Source organism: Cetorhinus maximus, chromosome 3, assembly GCF_964194155.1.
Source record: "Cetorhinus maximus chromosome 3, sCetMax3.hap1.1, whole genome shotgun sequence".
Classification (NCBI taxonomy): domain Eukaryota; kingdom Metazoa; phylum Chordata; class Chondrichthyes; order Lamniformes; family Cetorhinidae; genus Cetorhinus; species Cetorhinus maximus.
The window spans coordinates 195132818-195149879 of NC_135881.1; the positions used below are offsets into that span (position 1 = coordinate 195132818).

At 46.4% G+C, this 17062-nt stretch overlaps 1 protein-coding gene across 6 annotated transcripts in view; it reads left to right on the forward strand.

Moving 5' to 3' along the window:
• fyco1a (FYVE and coiled-coil domain autophagy adaptor 1a) overlaps window positions 1-17062 on the forward strand; it is a 197293-nt gene that overhangs the window by 65051 nt on the left and 115180 nt on the right. For 5 of the 6 annotated variants that reach the window (XM_078539514.1, XM_078539513.1, XM_078539515.1 and 2 more), the window contains 2 exons: window positions 3588-3799; window positions 8193-8340. In XM_078539514.1, the coding sequence (XP_078395640.1) occupies window positions 3588-3799; window positions 8193-8340 (360 nt within the window). Of the gene's footprint in view, window positions 1-3587; window positions 3800-8192; window positions 8341-9642; window positions 9819-17062 lie in introns of those variants that run through there. The other variant, XM_078539519.1, reaches the window with a different exon arrangement.

The window sequence follows — 17062 nt, forward strand, 5'->3', positions numbered from 1 at the left end:
GAACGGAGTTTTGAGTGGGAACCGAAAACAGTGGCTTCAGTTTTCCCAATATTTAATTGGAAGAGATTTCTGCTCATCCGGTACTGGATAGTGGATAATCAGTCTGATAATTTAGAGGCAGTGGAAGAGTATAGAGAACTGGTGATGAAGTAGGGGTGGGTGTTGCAGCGTACATGTGAAAACAAAAGCTGTGCTTTTGGATGATGCCACCGAGGGACAGCATGTAGATGGGAAATAGGAAAGAGCCAAAGATAGTTCCTTGGGGGGGGCATCAGAGGTGTGGGTTAATCAAGAAATAACCTGACAAGTCAGACAACAACCAACATCCTAGACCCCTGAATTACCAATCTGACTATTTGCTCTCCAACCAGCCATATAGTTCCAGTAGAGCTGTAGACACATTGATGTATAAGCAAATGGACCTGGCCCTTGAAGAACTCAAAATGGACTTTGAGCTCCATGAATCCTCATGACTTTGCATTAACCAAGGGCAAGAAAATATTCTGAATACTATCTCCATCCCCCTCCCAGTTGATGAAATGGCATTCAGGGAAGAAGCATTCAGTGAAACAAGGGGACGAATATACACTGGGTGTTGGACTTCAGTGTTCAACATCCAAGAGGCCCAGTAGTTAGACAGTGCTGACTGACCCCTGAAAGCTCTATTAGATGCTACGGAAACCAAAAAGGGAGTAAGCTACTTGATCAATCCTCACCAACCTACCTGTTGTAGACACACATGTCTAGAGTAGCATTGGTAGGCGTTACCACTGCAGACTCTTGTCTTCATAATGATGATAATCATCATGTGGTCATACTAAATAGGATAGACTAAGGACATATCTAACAGCTTACAATAGGCATTCATGAGGGGCTGTGGGTGATCAACAGCAGAATTATATATCTGTGCAATATGTAGCTTCATGGCCTGTCACATCCCTCACTCATGCATCACCATCAAGCTGATTGATCAATCCTGGTTCAATGTGGAATGTTGAAGGATGCACCAGCAGCAGAAACTTAGTGAAACTACAGTGCAAGACTACTTGCAAGCCAAATGTGAGAAACAATTGACAATAGACAAACTAAGCAGTCGCACAAGTGCTCAAAGTTTCATGGCCCTACCACTCTGTTGAGAATCATAGCAAACAATCAGGAAACTAATGGGAAGAGGAGGTTTCACAAACATCCTATCCTTAATCATAGCAGAGATCAGCATGTGTATAGGGGCTGAAATATTTACAAGGGTCTTCAGCCAGAAGTGTTAAGTAGATGACCTTCCATCATTTAACTGTTGATTGGGATAAGGTGGTTAGAGGGGTAATTTTATAAGGTTAGATTATCTTGTCTCTTGTGGATAGAATATACCTAGACAATTATCCATATTGTCAACCAATGCCATTGCTGCGATGGAATAGCTTAGCTAAGGGAGCAGCTAGACCTGTTGCAAAGGTCTTCAGTACTATAGCTGGGGCTCAGTTGCTGAGGTCCCCCTGTCATAAATGCTAGTGACATCAAAGAAGTGAATAAAAACAAAAAACTGCGGATGCTGGAAATCCAAAACAAAAACAGAATTACCTGGAAAAACTCAGCAGGTCTGGCAGCATCGGCGGAGAAGACCCCGAAGAAGTGGAGTCCGGGTCATGGGTTCTGACAGTGTCCCAGTTGATCATTAGTTGTATATCCAAAATTTGTAGACAGCAGCAAGTTGTATAGTTGGAAACAAGAAGTTACAAAAGGACAGAAGCAGATAATTGAATGGGAAACCTGTGGCATTTGGAGTTTAATGTGTGAGATAACCCACTTGGTATCCTGAAAAGATATTTTCTCAATGATGAGAAATTAGAAGTTGGAGGAGGAATATATTTGGGTGCCCATGTACAAATCACTAAAAGCTAGCACACAGATACCAAAAGGCTCATGAAATGTTGACCATTATCTCAAGAAAAGTGAAGAATTTATACTTCAGTTGCTCTGAACCCATTTGGAATACTGCAATCAGTTTTGAGCACCAGAGATCAGAAAAGATATAAAACCAAAATAAAAACAAAAAGCTACTGCGGATGCTGGAAATCCAAAACAAAAACAGAATTACCTGGAAAAACTCAGCAGGTCTGGCAACATCGGTGGAGAAGAAAAGAGTTGACGTTTCGAGTCCAACATGACCCTTCAACAGAACTGAAGTATAGTTAGGAGAGAGGTGAAATATAAGCTGGTTTAAGGTGGGGGGCGGGGGGAGAGAGAAGTTGAGGGTGGGGTGGTTGTGGGGACAAGCAAACAGTGATAGGAGCAGATTCCATTGTTTGGCCTCTTCACACCAATTGTTTCTCATCCCTGTATTCCCCTCTACCTCCAACATCTCCTGTCCCCCATTGGCCGCACCCTCATCTCTGCACTCGTCTTACATTCCTTGCTTCTTAACATTCCACATAGATATTAAGCATGTGGGACACATATGAAGCTCAGGCCTGAAAGCTTTCTTTGGGGGCCCAGAGCAGACTGTGGACTGGTGAGCAGATGATACCAGTTGAGAGTGAGCAGAAACCACAATGGCTGTCAAGTGACATGCAGAAGCAGAGAACAGGCTGGGGGGCACTGGAGTGCAGGAAGGAGCCTGCTGACAGGAAACAAACAAGAAGAGCCTGCTGCCCTTTAGAATTAATCTCCCCATTACAGTCTTATGGAGGAAATGTTGCATTGAAATAAATGTTGAAAGCACTACATGGAGCCTGGATGTGTTTGTTAGAATTAAGATGCTTAATTATACAATTCTGTTAGATCACAGCATCTTTATATAACTGGTTTCTGTTTAAAGACATTGCCACACATACAGATTTCAACTAAGATTAAAATCCATTTGTCAAGGTGCATGCATTACATTTTAAACATGCTGGCTTAGCCTTCCAAGCACATTTTTCTGTTAGCTGTCATTAATGATCAAAATAATGACCAAAAACCCTTTATTTTGCCTTAATCCAGATAATAAGGTCGTGAAACAACTCTTAAGGCTGTTTATTCCACATAAACGCTAATCTGGATAAAATGTTGCTCATCTCAGTTGTTACTTCAGGCTATACTCTGCATTCTGTTCAGATAGCAGATGGAATAAGGACTTTTTTTGGAAAGTGACTTTCAGTTCCTAAACAGGCCTGGAACAGGCCTTTGTTTTAATGTAACAATCTTTCTAATATGATTTCCATTGGAATATTTATCTCCCATACTGACTCTTCAACATCCACCTCAGATACTCCTACAGTCCTACTATCACCTTCTCTAAAAACTGGTGCAGATATTTACTAAGCGCCTCCATCATTACTGTGTTCTCAAGTCCAACTTGGCATATTTATTCCAAAGTATTCCCATCCCTTTCTTCACTAACCTTTTTCTTTTTGCGTGTTTAATAAAAGCCATTTATATTTCATAGATTCTTATAGTGCAAAAAATGTTTCATGCACAAACCAACATAGGTTGGAAACGTAGGACATGTGGAAAATCAGCAAAAAGATTTGTCAAATTTAATCTCCACCCTGAACTGAAGAAATTTGTTTTCACCTGGAAGATGATCACCTTGTTTTGTTTCATTTCAGGCTTTGTGGACGTATCTTCTGCTATTACTGCTGTAATAATTTTGTAATGACAAAACACAATGGTAAAAGAGAGCGCTGCTGCAGAGCCTGCTACACAGAACATAGTGCTGTGGTTCAAAGGTTGAACGATCTTGGATCTTCTAGTACTCCAAACAGTCCTGATGAATCTCCCTCACGGTCAGCTTCGGAAGGGCCAACTAGCAGAAACACAGGTAGTAATTACTGATACAGTTTGGAATCAAAGTACTCCTATAATCATGGTACTAGTTACAATGCAGGTATTAATTATTAATACATTACAGAAGCTAATCATGATAGTTCAACAACTAATTGTTAATAGTTACTAATTGCAAAGTAAGTTCATTGTTTTTAGCACATGAATTAAATTATGCACATAAACTCAGCTCCATTAACTTGAGCACATAATCTAGGCCGACACCTCAGTACTGTGGGAGTGCATCACTGTCATAGGTGCTGTCCTTCAGATAAGATAAAGCTGTCAGGTGGATGTAAAAGATCCTAGGCCTGAATTTTACCCTTGGCGGGCACACGCGATCGGTGGGCCCACGACCGGTCAGGAAACGAGCCATCACCCGCAATCGGCCCCCGACCATGGTTTCACGCTGGCTGGCCAATTAATGGCCAGCCACTGTGAAACATACGCTGAAATGCTCAGCGCTGCCGGGATGGGGGCAGGAAGAGGGCGGGCGATGACATTCCTGCGGGCTTGGGTGAGCACTGCGAGAAAGCTCCCTGAAGGCAGACAGCTGGAGATCTGAAAATGCCAAAATAAAGTTTTTAAAAGCTGAAAAGAGTGTCCATGCATCATAATCAATCACCTGAATGTGTAGCTGCTAAAAACACTATTTTATTTCATCACGGAAATTTCACCCTGCCCTTCGATGAGGTTTGATGAAAAATGCAAAGGCTGCCTGGCTAATTTGCCCATCCGCCAACCGTAAGGTTGGACGGGCACTGAAAAATCGGAGTCAATTGCACCGTTAATGGGCTTAATTGCACTCTTAATTGTCGCCGGGCGCGCTTCCGACTTTTGCGCGCACCTGCTGAGCAAAATATCGCACAAGTGCATGACGACGTCGGGACGCTCGCCCAATGTCATCTCGCGCGATTTTACACCCGATTGGGTCAGGTGCGCGCTCATCCGCGAGGCGTAAAATTCTGCCCCTATTGTATGGTGGAAAAAGAGTTACCTTGGTGTCCTAGCCAGCAGTTGTGCCTCAACTAGAATGATACCTGGACTAAAATGGGTTGTTATGAGAACAGGTTGCAGAAAACTAGACTTGTGTTTTTTTGAATAAAGGAGATTAAGAGGTGATCTAATTAAGCCGTTTAAGGTGATCAGACGAGTTGATTGAGTATGTGGAAGGGAACTATTTCCTCTAGTTGGAAAGTACAAAACAAGGGGACATAACCTTAAAATTATTCACGACGATGTCAGGAAGCACTTCTTCACTTAAAAGATAGTGAAAATCTTGAACACCCACCCCAAAACATTGTTCAAGCGAGGTTAATTGAAAATTTCAAAACTGAATTTTATAGATTTATGTCAGACAAGTGTATTCAGGGTTATGGAACAAGATAGGTAGATAAAGTTAAGGTATAGATCAGCTGTAATCTAATTTAATGGTGGAACAGGTTTGAGTGGCTGAATGGACCAGTTCTGTTCTGGTATTCTGAAACAATATCACTGAAAGAGATTATCTGAACATTTTATGTCATTGCTGTTTGTGGAACCTTGTAAAATTAGGCACTGCAGAAACTTGAATTGCGGATATCTGGTTCAGGTCAGGTGCTTTGGCCAGCTAAGCTACGGCTGTGCCCCCCCCACCCTCCTCGCCCAATGGCCCCTCATGCCAGGTATGCCCCCTACCCTAATGCCCCTCATGATCTCCATGCCAAGCTATGCTCTCCCACACCCCCCCCCCCCCCCTCCATGACCCCTCATACCCTCTATGCCAGTTATGGCAATTCCATAACAAAAACAGAATTACCTGGAAAAACTCAGCAGGTCTGGCAGCATCGGTGGAGAAGAAATCAGTTAACGTTTCGAGTCTTCATGACCCTTCGGCAGAACTGAGTATAGTTAGGAGAAAGGTGAAATTCCATGCCCATTGACCCGCTCAACACCGTATAATGAACTACTGAACTTTTTAGTGACAGGGCTGGACAGATTGGGTGCAGGGATGATGTTTCCTCTGGATGGGGGTGTGTCTGGAACAAGGGGTCACAATCTCAGGATACAGGGTAGGCCATTTAGGAATAAATGAGAAGAAACTTCTTTACTCAGTGGGTGGTGAACCTGTGGAATTCTCTACCGCAGAGGGCTGTGGAGGCCAAGTCACTGAATATATTTAAGAAGGAAATAGATCAATTTCTAGACTCCAAAGGCGTAAAGGGGTATGGGGAGAGAGCGGGAGTGTGGCATTGAGGTAGAGGATCAGCCATGATCATATTGAACGGTGGAGCAGGCTCAAAGGGCTGAATGACCTACTCCTTCTTCTGTTTTCTATGTGTTTAGAAAAAGTCTTTAAAATAAACAGTCAATCATTCATTACTTCCCACTATGTTTAAAAAAAGGTCAATCACTCATTATTTCCCACTATGATTTCTTTTAAAAGTCCTTTCACTACAGCCCAATAAAAGTGTCAACCATCCAGATCCTTTAACATATCAATAACATAAACTGCAAGCCCTTGAAATCCCTTAACCTATTGTAAATAAGCATTGCGAAATTGACAGCAAAGACCTAGAGCTGTTTGGGTTCTCAGCCAAAAATACATAATGAGGCTCGGCTGAGAGCCCAGACATCTATTACTCTGATGAAATACCTGAGCCCCAGGGAAAGCATTGCTTGATTGGGTGCCCCCCATTCTTTTCCACCTTTTTTCATTAAAAAACAGCCTGCCAACTCCTACCCGCCTGCCTACACCAGCCATATTACAGCATAGGCAGTGTATTATCCAGGTCAATAGGCTTTCTAACAAGCCTAATAGACTTTAATTATTTATTGACATGTGGCAGGCGGGCTGCCAATTTCAGCAGCTGCCCACCTAGCATATTATGGGGGTGAGCTCGGGGTGGGGTAGGGGGAGGGAGGGAGGCACGTTGGTGGGAGGGTGGTAGGCTAACCACCCAACCTATTTTACATGCCCCCCCCCCCCTCCCCACAACGAAAACACACACGGGGGCCATGTAAAATAGTTGGATTTTTTGAGGCGGTCAGTAACATAGCGGGTATGGGAATTGGTGTCTATTTGGACTTCCAGAAGGCTTCTGATAAGCACAGACTTGTCACGAGAGGTAGGAAATAGAAAATAAGGATAAGGTGAATATTCTCTGGTTGCCTGGGTGTGATTAAGTAGTATTAAGTAAAATTGCCCGGAGATCTAAATTGGCTTTTCACCATATATATCGATTACATGAATAAAGTTATAGAATTGTATCAGCATGTTTTCAGATGAACTAAGTTAGGAGGGCACAGTAAGTTGGGTGGATGGGAGCAATTTAAAAATGGAACAATATGGATTAAGTGAGTCGATAAAACTGTAGCTGATGGAGTTCAAGGTGGGAATGTGGGAGGTCAACCATTTTGGACGAAGAAAGACTAATCACAATATTTTCTTAATCATGAGAAAATAACCATGGAGTAGCAAAAGGATTTGGATAGACATGTACACAAAATCGCTAGAACTAGAGCATGAGTACAAAAAGTAACTAAAAGGCCCAAAAGGAATTCTATTATAAATGTTTTCGTTGTACAGAGTCTTGGTAAGACCACAGCTGAAATGATGGGTTCAATTTTAAGCACCACACCTCAGGAAAGACATACAGACCTTGGAGAGTGTGCAGTGCTGATTCACCAGAATGATACCAGGGTTTAAAGTGTTAATTCATGAGGACAGGTTGCATAGATTAGGTATATATTCCCTAGAGTATATAAGATTAAGGGATGAACTAATTGAGGTGTTTGAAATTCTCAAGGTATTTAATACTTTTGTTTGTTGATGGTTGTTAATAATAGCCTGCTGATAATAGAGCAGAGGGATTGTTTCCTCTTGTGCCCAGAGGTGATGATCAATGATGTTGTCAATCTTCTCGAGGCCAGTTTTTGTTGTTAACAGCTGTGTTGCTGACACAACCAACTAATTACCAATTATTGCCTCCGAAAGTTTGTATGAAATGCTTCAGTATTTTGATGTCTTGTTTAAGCAACGTCTATGGTTTAAGTTAATACAAAGGTATTGGAAAGATGCAAGTCTAATAAATCTGTGCTTTCGTTGGAATTTCCTTCACAGTTGAAGGTGCTAAGCCAATTCACCTTTGTATGACTGTTTCAATATACCCATCTGTAGATAACACCATCTATTTCCATTTCCTCCACAGGGAATAAATTACATGGACTTTTTCTTCAAGGTTTATTCAAGCTGAGTCAAAATGCAGGGTCGTTAAAAGGAATAGATTTGATGGGTTAATTTAGTTTCTCTTATCTCCAATTTTCTTAGGCTTTTAACAACCTGTGACGGTGCTGTGTTTTATCTGTTCCCCATGTAAGTCTACGAATAATTCCAATTTTGGCTCTTGCAGAAAGTTTCACCAAACCAGATGACGCAACTTTTGACATCATCACAGATGAAGAGCTCAATGAAATTGATGATAATGATTGTTCTTCGGAAATTGGAAACCAGCTTCTTGCTACCCAATCAGAGTCAACGTTTCCAAATGTCCCATCTCTGTAAGTAAAAGCTTTATGGAAAAACTATGGCTTTCAAGTGAAACCATTATCTTGTGACATAATATTGCATGAATACTTAAGGTGTTTTTACCTTAGAAATGAGCAAAGTGTCATAGTGGTACATATGCCCATATTATCCTAACTCCAAGAGAAAGTTTATAAGATATTATTTGCATTAGTTAGTAACAATATAAATTATTTCAAAATAGCAGTTGCAAAATTCCAAACCTTTAGCAGGAAATGTAACCTTTTGTATGAAAAATATAGAGGAGTTTTGGATAAGTGTAAAATGTTAAACAAAATTATGCATGTTTTGAATATAAAATGATGCATTCTGAGTGGGGCAGAAACTGCAAGCCAGGCTGGATTTTCATGGAGTCAGGGAGACTCCGTGAGGTGTGAAAATACTGGCCAGGACCCCGATTCTGGGATTCCCGACCCCATTCCTGGCGCCCCAGTTTTTGCCAGTGTGGATTAGGGCTTTGGATGGCGAGGCCACACCCTGCACTCCCAGCCTGGCCAGTTCCATTGTGAAGGTAGGCATCCCCTAGTCCTCCGCAATTTTCATGGAGCCGGGCCAACTTTTGAAGGACTGGTTGCTTACGGTACCTCAGAGGTGTCATGAACCATAATCTGGATGAGGGAACCTTTTGAAAGATAAGCTCAAAAGATCTTACCTATACTCCCCCATGCCAAGCTTTCACCCCCCCCACCCCCTCTCAAGGCTCCTCATACCCTCCATGTCAAGCTGTGCTCCTCCACCAACCACTCTGACCCCTCATTATGTCCATGCCAAGCTATGGCACTTCAATGCCCATTCACCCACTATGTACTCTGTATAGAACCAATGAAACCTATAATGGCAATATGATGTGTTAAAAAAGTTTAAATAATTCCTTCATTCATAAAAATGGCTTTTACTGCAGCCCATTAAAAGTGTCAATCATCTAGAGACTTTAACGCATCGATAACAGAAACTGCAAGCGCCTGAAACCTCTTTATATAGTGTAAGTAAACATGGTGCAATTGACAAAATAGAACACATCGAAAGAGCAGCAATATTTTGCCTGAAGCGCAGCTGTTGTAACACTCTAAAGGATGCCTGGGCTCTCAGTCAGGACATTTCCTGACTCCTAACTCCCATTACCTGCCTTGAAGATGAAAATCCAACCTTACATAGCAGTACAAGAATTTTCTAACTGTCAAAATGCCAAGTGATTACTGTTTGGATACTGAATTAAGTGGAAAGTTTGGAAAAGACTGATCCATGAAAAGATTCTTATTTGTTGTGTTTTCATATAGACTCAAAGTAATGCACTCTAATGGAGGACATGTAATAGAGAGCCATGTGTAATAACTCACAAGTGAACTGGTGAATATGTTGTGCACAGTGCTACAAATTGTTAATTAATTCTAGGTAGGCATTTCTATTCCAGCGCAGTGTGAGTGGGACTAGACTGATGGTAGCACAACACTGACCAATAAAAGCTTTGCTAACCTCTCACTAGATCTGGGATCAAATCAGTTAAATAATTATTTGAAACACCACATAAGGATAGCATCTTAATTGGGGCCCAGAAATCTAAATGTGTGCAGGGCTGCAGCATCAAACTTAAAAAGATGTGACTGCCTAACATGGCTACATCTGGAGACAAACGTTCTATTAGTTTTTATAAAATCTCAAAGTGAATTTGAATGGCTCTTACAACCTTTGCAAAGGCTCTGTATGTATGGTTAATTACGGAAGAAGGATAAAGTGGTAGACAAAAATGAGATGCAGACAATTTTATGGAGACATGAAATGGAGCCTGGTGGCACAGCACATTATCTGACCCCATTTATTGATTTCTAGTGAAATGCAAGTTCTGCTGACTGAGGAAGGTGTGAGCAGGATTTCCTTTTTTGACACTTCAGTGACCTTCTTCAGGACATGGTGGCTAGCTCAGCTGCTGTATTTTCAAGCATGTTCTGCTTTTAGTTCATCACTGTCTATACTAACTGTGGAGTTTGCAGAGGGGTAGATTATGAGACCCACCAGGAGTGTATTAGAATAATCAAGTCTGGAGGTAACAAAGGTACAAATAAGGGTATGAACAGCAGAAGAGCTGAGGCAGGTGTTATAGAGTTGATCTTCCAAGCAACTTTCCTTGGTGGACACGTTAACTTTATTTACAAGACAGCAGCAGCAACTACATGTGTGCATCAATCTCTATAACTAAAGAAGAACTCTCTCTTAGAGGTTCCCCGCACTGCTAACTCACTGGTTTACACAGATGATGTGATCTTACAACATCAGATTATTTTTAAAGCTACTGTCCTAATGTTTATCAAAACTATAATTACTACAGTGGGGCAGAGATGGGCAGTTTTAACCAGGTGGAAATGAGCAGTATGAATGCCGGCGCAGATACGTGCTTGAAAGCCCACCCTGGGGTTGAACATGGCACCAGGGTTGTGAATAGCCTGGCTCAGCCTCAGACAGTTGCCAGGGGGAGGAGTGGAGTTGGTGGCTAGGGAATGGAATTTGTAGCAGGGACTGAAGACAATGGTTTCAGTCTTTCTGATATTTAATTGGGGGAAATTTCCACTCATCCAGTACTGGATGTCGAATAAGCAGTCTGATCATTTGGCAATGGTGGAGGAGCCGAGAGAGGCAGTGGGGAGGCAGAGCTGGGTACCATTAGTGTACTATAATAGCTGATGCTATATTTCCACTGATGTGCAGCATGTAGATGGTAAATAGGAGCGATAGATCCTTGGAGGCCATCAGGGGTAATGATGTGGGAACAGGAAGAGAAGCCATTACAAGTCATTCTCAGACTACACATCAGAATAGAACCAGGAGAATGCAGACTCGCTCAGTTGGATGATAGTAGAGAGGCATTGAAGGAGGATTGTGTGGTCAACTATGTCAAAGGCTGCAGACAGACCAAGAAAATCGAGGATGGATTGTTTATCTTTGTCACAATCACAGAGGACATCATTTGTGACTTTAATAAAGAGATGAAGGATATTATAAAAATGCAAGGGAATTGTTAGAGAAGTTAGTTACTCTGAAGGAGGATTAAGGGTCTCAGCCTGACTGGATATAGCAAAGGCTCCTGAGGAAACCAGGGAAAGAAATAATGGAGGTCTTATAAATGATCTTTCAAGGTTCTGATGAGTGTGGGTGTGTGCCTGAGGACTGGGGAGTGGCTAATGTGATATTACTGTTTTCAAAAGAGAACCAGAGCTAACCTGAGTAATTGCAGGGCAGTTAAATTATTTTTCCCCTTGGTAGGGGAAAGTTTTGTATCTTCAATGATGAAATTACCAAATACCTAAGTGAGAAAATATTTATAAGCAGCCAGCACAAATATCTAAAGGGAAGGCCATGCTTGAAAAAAATTACACTAAGATCCTTTTTAAGTCGCCCCACTTTAAGTTGTTTCAATTTAAAGTCACATGGTTTTTAGGGCCAGTATTCTTAATATATGTAATTTGCCATCATCGCACATGTCATTGTTCTTCATCATTTTGTGATGTCACTTTGAGACATCATTTTCTGTCATATCACGTCGCCATTTTGCGTTGGTTTGATGTCGGGTCCTGTGACCTGAATGGTGCCATTCTGAATTGACTGTGAGGAGATGCCTTTTGTCGTATTCTAAGGAATCGTGATTTTCTTTTCTCAAAAACTCTGAAACAAACTTTCCCAAGAAGAAATAAAAACAGAAAATGCTGGAAAACTCATCAGGTCTGGTAGCATCTGTGGAGTGAGAAACAGAGTTAACGTTTCAAGTCTGTATGACTCTTCAGAGCTTTTCCAAGAAGAATATTCAAATAAACAGGATGTTTTTTTTGCAAGGAAGAAATTGAAGCCTGGGTTGCTTATTTCTGTACAGAAAAGGCCTACTTGACTCTGCAAACTGATTTTAATTTTGGAGCCCCAGGTGTGCCCGTTGTGGAGCTTTACATCCTGTGAAGCAAAGAGGCCATTTTAAAGCCAGTGAGAGAGCCATTTGCTTCTCTCAAGCCAACCCTGCCCAACATTAAGGTGCTAATCACTCAAAGCCACTTCCACTGAAACACTTTAGGGATGTCCTCAAAGCATCCCTGAAGAGACCAAGCATCTCCACCCACTCATGGTGACCAACCAAAAGGGCAGAAAGAAGCACAGAGACTTTGTCGGGAACATACCGACACCCTCAGCCATCCAGGTCCTCATCTTCAGCCAAGAGAATAGCTTCTCCATTGAAGGGCTGGAAATAAGCAGCCTGGAAGACCCGTCACAGTGCTTACTCACACCCTTCACCAGCGTAGAGACACGCACCTTGATGGGAGCTAGATCTGGAGCTGGCTCGAGCTCACATTCTGGTGGTCACCGCATGGACTCGTGTCCGCAGCAGGAGGAGGCAAGTCAGCTGAGCTCCCCGCCACTCGGAGGACTGCTGGGGAAGAGGCACCTGTGAGGTCTGCGAGTCAGATGATGAGCCTCTGGATTCGGCCTTCCAACTCATTGTGGAGAGTCAGCAGAAGGCGAGGGAACATCATGCAGAGCTGTTGGAAACCTTCCTCCTCCTTACTCTTTCCTCCCTCCCCTTACTCCTTCCGCCCCCCTTACTCCACGCTCCTTCCCTTCCTCCTTTACCCCTTCCCCCCTTACTCCTTCCTTCCCCCCTTACTCCTCCCGCCCCCCCTTACTCCTCCCGCCCCCCCCCTTACTCCTCCCGCCCCCCCCTTACTCCTTCCGCCCCCCCTTACTCCTTCCGCCCCCCCTTACTCCTTCCGCGCCCCCCCTTACTCCTTCCGCGCCTCCCCTTACTCCTCCCGCCCCCCCTTACTCCTCCCGCCCCCCCCTTACTCCTCCCGCCCCCCCCCCCTTACTCGTCCCGCTTCCCCTTACTCGTCCCGCCCCCCTTACTCCTCCCGCCCCCCTTACTCCTCCCGCCCCCCCTTACTCCTCCCGCCCCCCTTACTCCTCCCGCCCCCCTTACTCCTCCCGCCCCCCTTACTCCTCCCGCCCCCCCTTACTCCTCCCGCCCCCCCTTACTCCTCCCGCCCCCCCTTACTCCTCCCGCCCCCCCCTTACTCCTCCCGCCCCCCTTACTCCTCCCGCCCCCCTTACTCCTCCCGCCCCCCTTACTCCTCCCGCCCCCCCTTACTCCTCCCGCCCCCCCTTACTCCTCCCGCCCCCCTTACTGCTCCCGCCCCCCCCTTACTCCTCCCGCCCCCCCTTACTCCTCCCGCCCCCCTTACTGCTCCCGCCCCCCCCTTACTCCTCCCGCCCCCCCCTTACTCCTCCCGCCCCCCCTTACTCCTCCCGCCCCCCCCTTACTCCTCCCGCCACCCACTTACTCCTCCCGCCCCCCCTTACTCCTCCCGCCCCCCCCTTACTCCTCCCGCCCCCCCTTACTCCTCCCGCCACCCACTTACTCCTCCCGCCCCCCCTTACTCCTCCCGCCCCCCCCTTACTCCTCCCGCCCCCCCCTTACTCCTCCCGCCCCCCCTTACTCCTCCCGCCCCCCCCTTACTCCTCCCGCCCCCCCCTTACTCCTCCCGCCCCTCCCCCTTACTCCTCCCGCCCCTCCCCCTTACTCCTCCCGCCCCCCCCTTACTCCTTCCGCCCCCCCTTACTCCTTCCGCCCCCCTTACTCCTTCCGCCCCCCCTTACTCCTTCCGCCCCCCCTTACTCCTCCCGCCCCCCCCCCCCCTTACTCCTCCGGCCCCCCCCCCCTTACTCCTCCCGCCCCCCCCCTTACTCCTCCCGCCCCCCCCTTACTCCTCCCGCCCCCCTTACTCCTCCCGCCCCCCTTACTCCTCCCGCCCCCCTTACTCCTCCCGCCCCCCCCTTACTCCTTCCGCCCCCCTTACTCCTTCCGCCCCCCTTACTCCTTCCGCCCCCCCTTACTCCTTCCGCCCCCCCTTACTCCTCCCGCCCCCCCCCCCCCCCTTACTCCTCCGGCCCCCCCCCCCTTACTCCTCCCGCCCCCCCCCTTACTCCTCCCGCCCCCCCCTTACTCCTCCCGCCCCCCTTACTCCTCCCGCCCCCCCCTTACTCCTCCCGCCCCCCTTACTCCTCCCGCCCCCCCCTTACTCCTCCCGCCCCCCCCTTACTCCTCCCGCCCCCCTTACTCCTCCCGCCCCCCCCTTACTCCTCCCGCCCCCCCCCTTACTCCTCCCGCCTCCCCCTTACTCCTCCCGCCCCCCCCTTACTCCTCCCGCCCCCCCCCTTACTCCTTCCGCCCCCCCCCTTACTCCTCCCGCCCCCCCTTACTCCTCCCTCCCCCCTTACTCCTCCCGCCCCCCCCTTACTCCTCCCGCCCCCCCCTTACTCCTTCTGCGCCCCCCTTACTCCTCCCGCCCCCCCTTACTCCTTCCGCCCCCACCTTACTCCTCCCGCCCCCCCCCTTACTACTCCCGCCCCCCCCTTACTCCTCCCGCCCCCCCTTACTCCCTCTGCGCCCCCCTTACTCCTTCTGCGCCCCCCTTACTCCTCCCGCCCCCCCTTACTCCTCCCGCCCCCCCCTTACTCCTTCCGCCCCCCCCTTACTCCTTCCGCCCCCCCTTACTCCTTCCGCCCCCCCTTACTCCTTCCACCCCCCCTTACTCCTTCCGCCCCCCCTTACTCCTTCCGTCCCCCCCCTTACTCCTCCCACACCCCCTTACTCCTCCCGCCCCCCCCCTTACTCCTTCCGTCCCCCCCCTTACTCCTTCCTCCCCCTTTACTCCTTCTGCCCCCCCTTACTCCTTCCTCCCCCTTTACTCCTTCCGACCCCCTTACTATTTCCTCCCCCCTTACTCCTTCCTCTTCCTCCTTCCTACCCCCCTACTCATTTCTTTCTCCCCTTACTCCTTCCTCTTCCTTACTCCTTCCTGCCGCCCTTACTCTTTCCTCACCTTGGACTCTTTCCCCCTCCGAACCCCTCCCTCTTCCTGAAGTCCTGCCCCTTTCCAAACTCCTTCTCCCCCCCGAGCTCCTTCCCTTTCACTACCTCCTCAGTTGCTGCCTTCGCCCCCATTATACCCTCCTCCCCCTGTACTCCAACCCCCCTCCCAATCTCACATCCACCTGACACCTTGATTCCCCCCAACCTAACCACTCCTCCAGCACCATTGTTCCCCACTTCCCACAAGCCCCTCTCTCCGCCAACCCCTCAACCTGCCCAGTATACCTTCCTCTCCTAGTCAAACCTAGACTTTCTTCTCCCACCTCCACTGGTACATCTTCCTCTCCCACTCACAGCTCGACCTTCCTCTCCACTCCCTCGAGGATCATCCGTAGCAGACTATGGCCAAGGCACTGATGTCCCAAAGCAGACCCCAGACATCAGCGGCAACCTTCCACCTTCCGTGAGCTGCTTCACAGTGGAGTCATGCCCATCAAAATCCACCCAGCATTGCAATTCACATGTCCCCCCCCAGGGTCCAGTAGCTGTAGGCCAGCATCTTCTGCTCCTTGGGTGTCTGCAATGTGAGCAAGGCCCTGATAGTAAGTTCCAACTTCTGTATGTCACACTTGTCAAAACATATTCCGCACCTGCATGTTTTCCCACCGACATGGGCAGTAAATTTGACGTGGGGAATGATTCCAGTGAGCAGGGTTTACAATTAGATGCAGCTGTATTAAATTGACATTCCCGATGTGCGGCGGCAGGCAAGGCGACCTGCCATTGATGGGCTGAGCGGACTATTGCAAGCTGGTTTCACGATGTTGTGAAACCAATATTTGGCCTTCCTGCCATATTGTTCGCTCACACTCACCATGGTGCCCGATGCCAACAGGAACAGAAGATTCCACCCTTAGAGTTTGCTGAAGGGTTATGTGCAGCACATTAAGTTTCAGCAAAAATTGTTCTGCCAAAATAATGTTTTAATGTTAACAACGCATGGTATAAATTAGTTCATAATCACAGCTTTAGACTTTTCCCCAGCTAAATCCCTACCTCTGGAGTTGAATGACTACAGGCAGATCCAGTCATAAGCAGTTGTGTGCATATTCCAGTTAGGAAGACTCATTTCTGTAACTTCTGAAGAAAATTGTAGTTTACGAAGTATCACTGTTTATAGGGAACAGGGATAAAATTGATCTTCAAAGACAGCAATAGCAAATCAGTAGCCCGTTTCGCAACACATACAATTCTCTTTTCCTTTTGAAAGACCAATTTCACCACAAATGGGCTCCAACCGGCTTGTAAAACTCTCAACAAAGGAGTAGCATTTCAACTGAGAAATCCTCTCCCATTGAGATCGTTGCTGTATTCCTTGCCGTGGGAACAAGTGTGCTTATCTGTAACAATATGGGAAGTTTATCTTTATCTTTGTGTCAGTATAGTTTATATTTCTGAGAACCTGCTTGCAGATGTAATATTTGTCACCCGCAGTCCTGCATAAAGCAACTCAGGTAATAGCATTGTATCAGAGTTACATAATATCCAGCCAGTTCACCAATGGTGTGCAGTCATTTACAGAAATTAATTTGACAAAGTGAGACCTCATTTTTAATAGTTCATTCCCAGGATGTGGGCATTGCTGGCAACACTAGCTTTTATGTCTGTCCCCTGTTGCGAAGATGGCTGAGAATGAGGTAATCAATTTATTTCTGCAGAATGAGTGCTGTTTCTCAGAAATGATTCAGAACATTTGTGGTTTAACAACAGAAGTGCTGTCTGACAGTTGTTGCAAAAAAATGAGGTTTGGTTTCCATTTTTATTTAAGATAGGGCCTGAACACCCATTGGAAA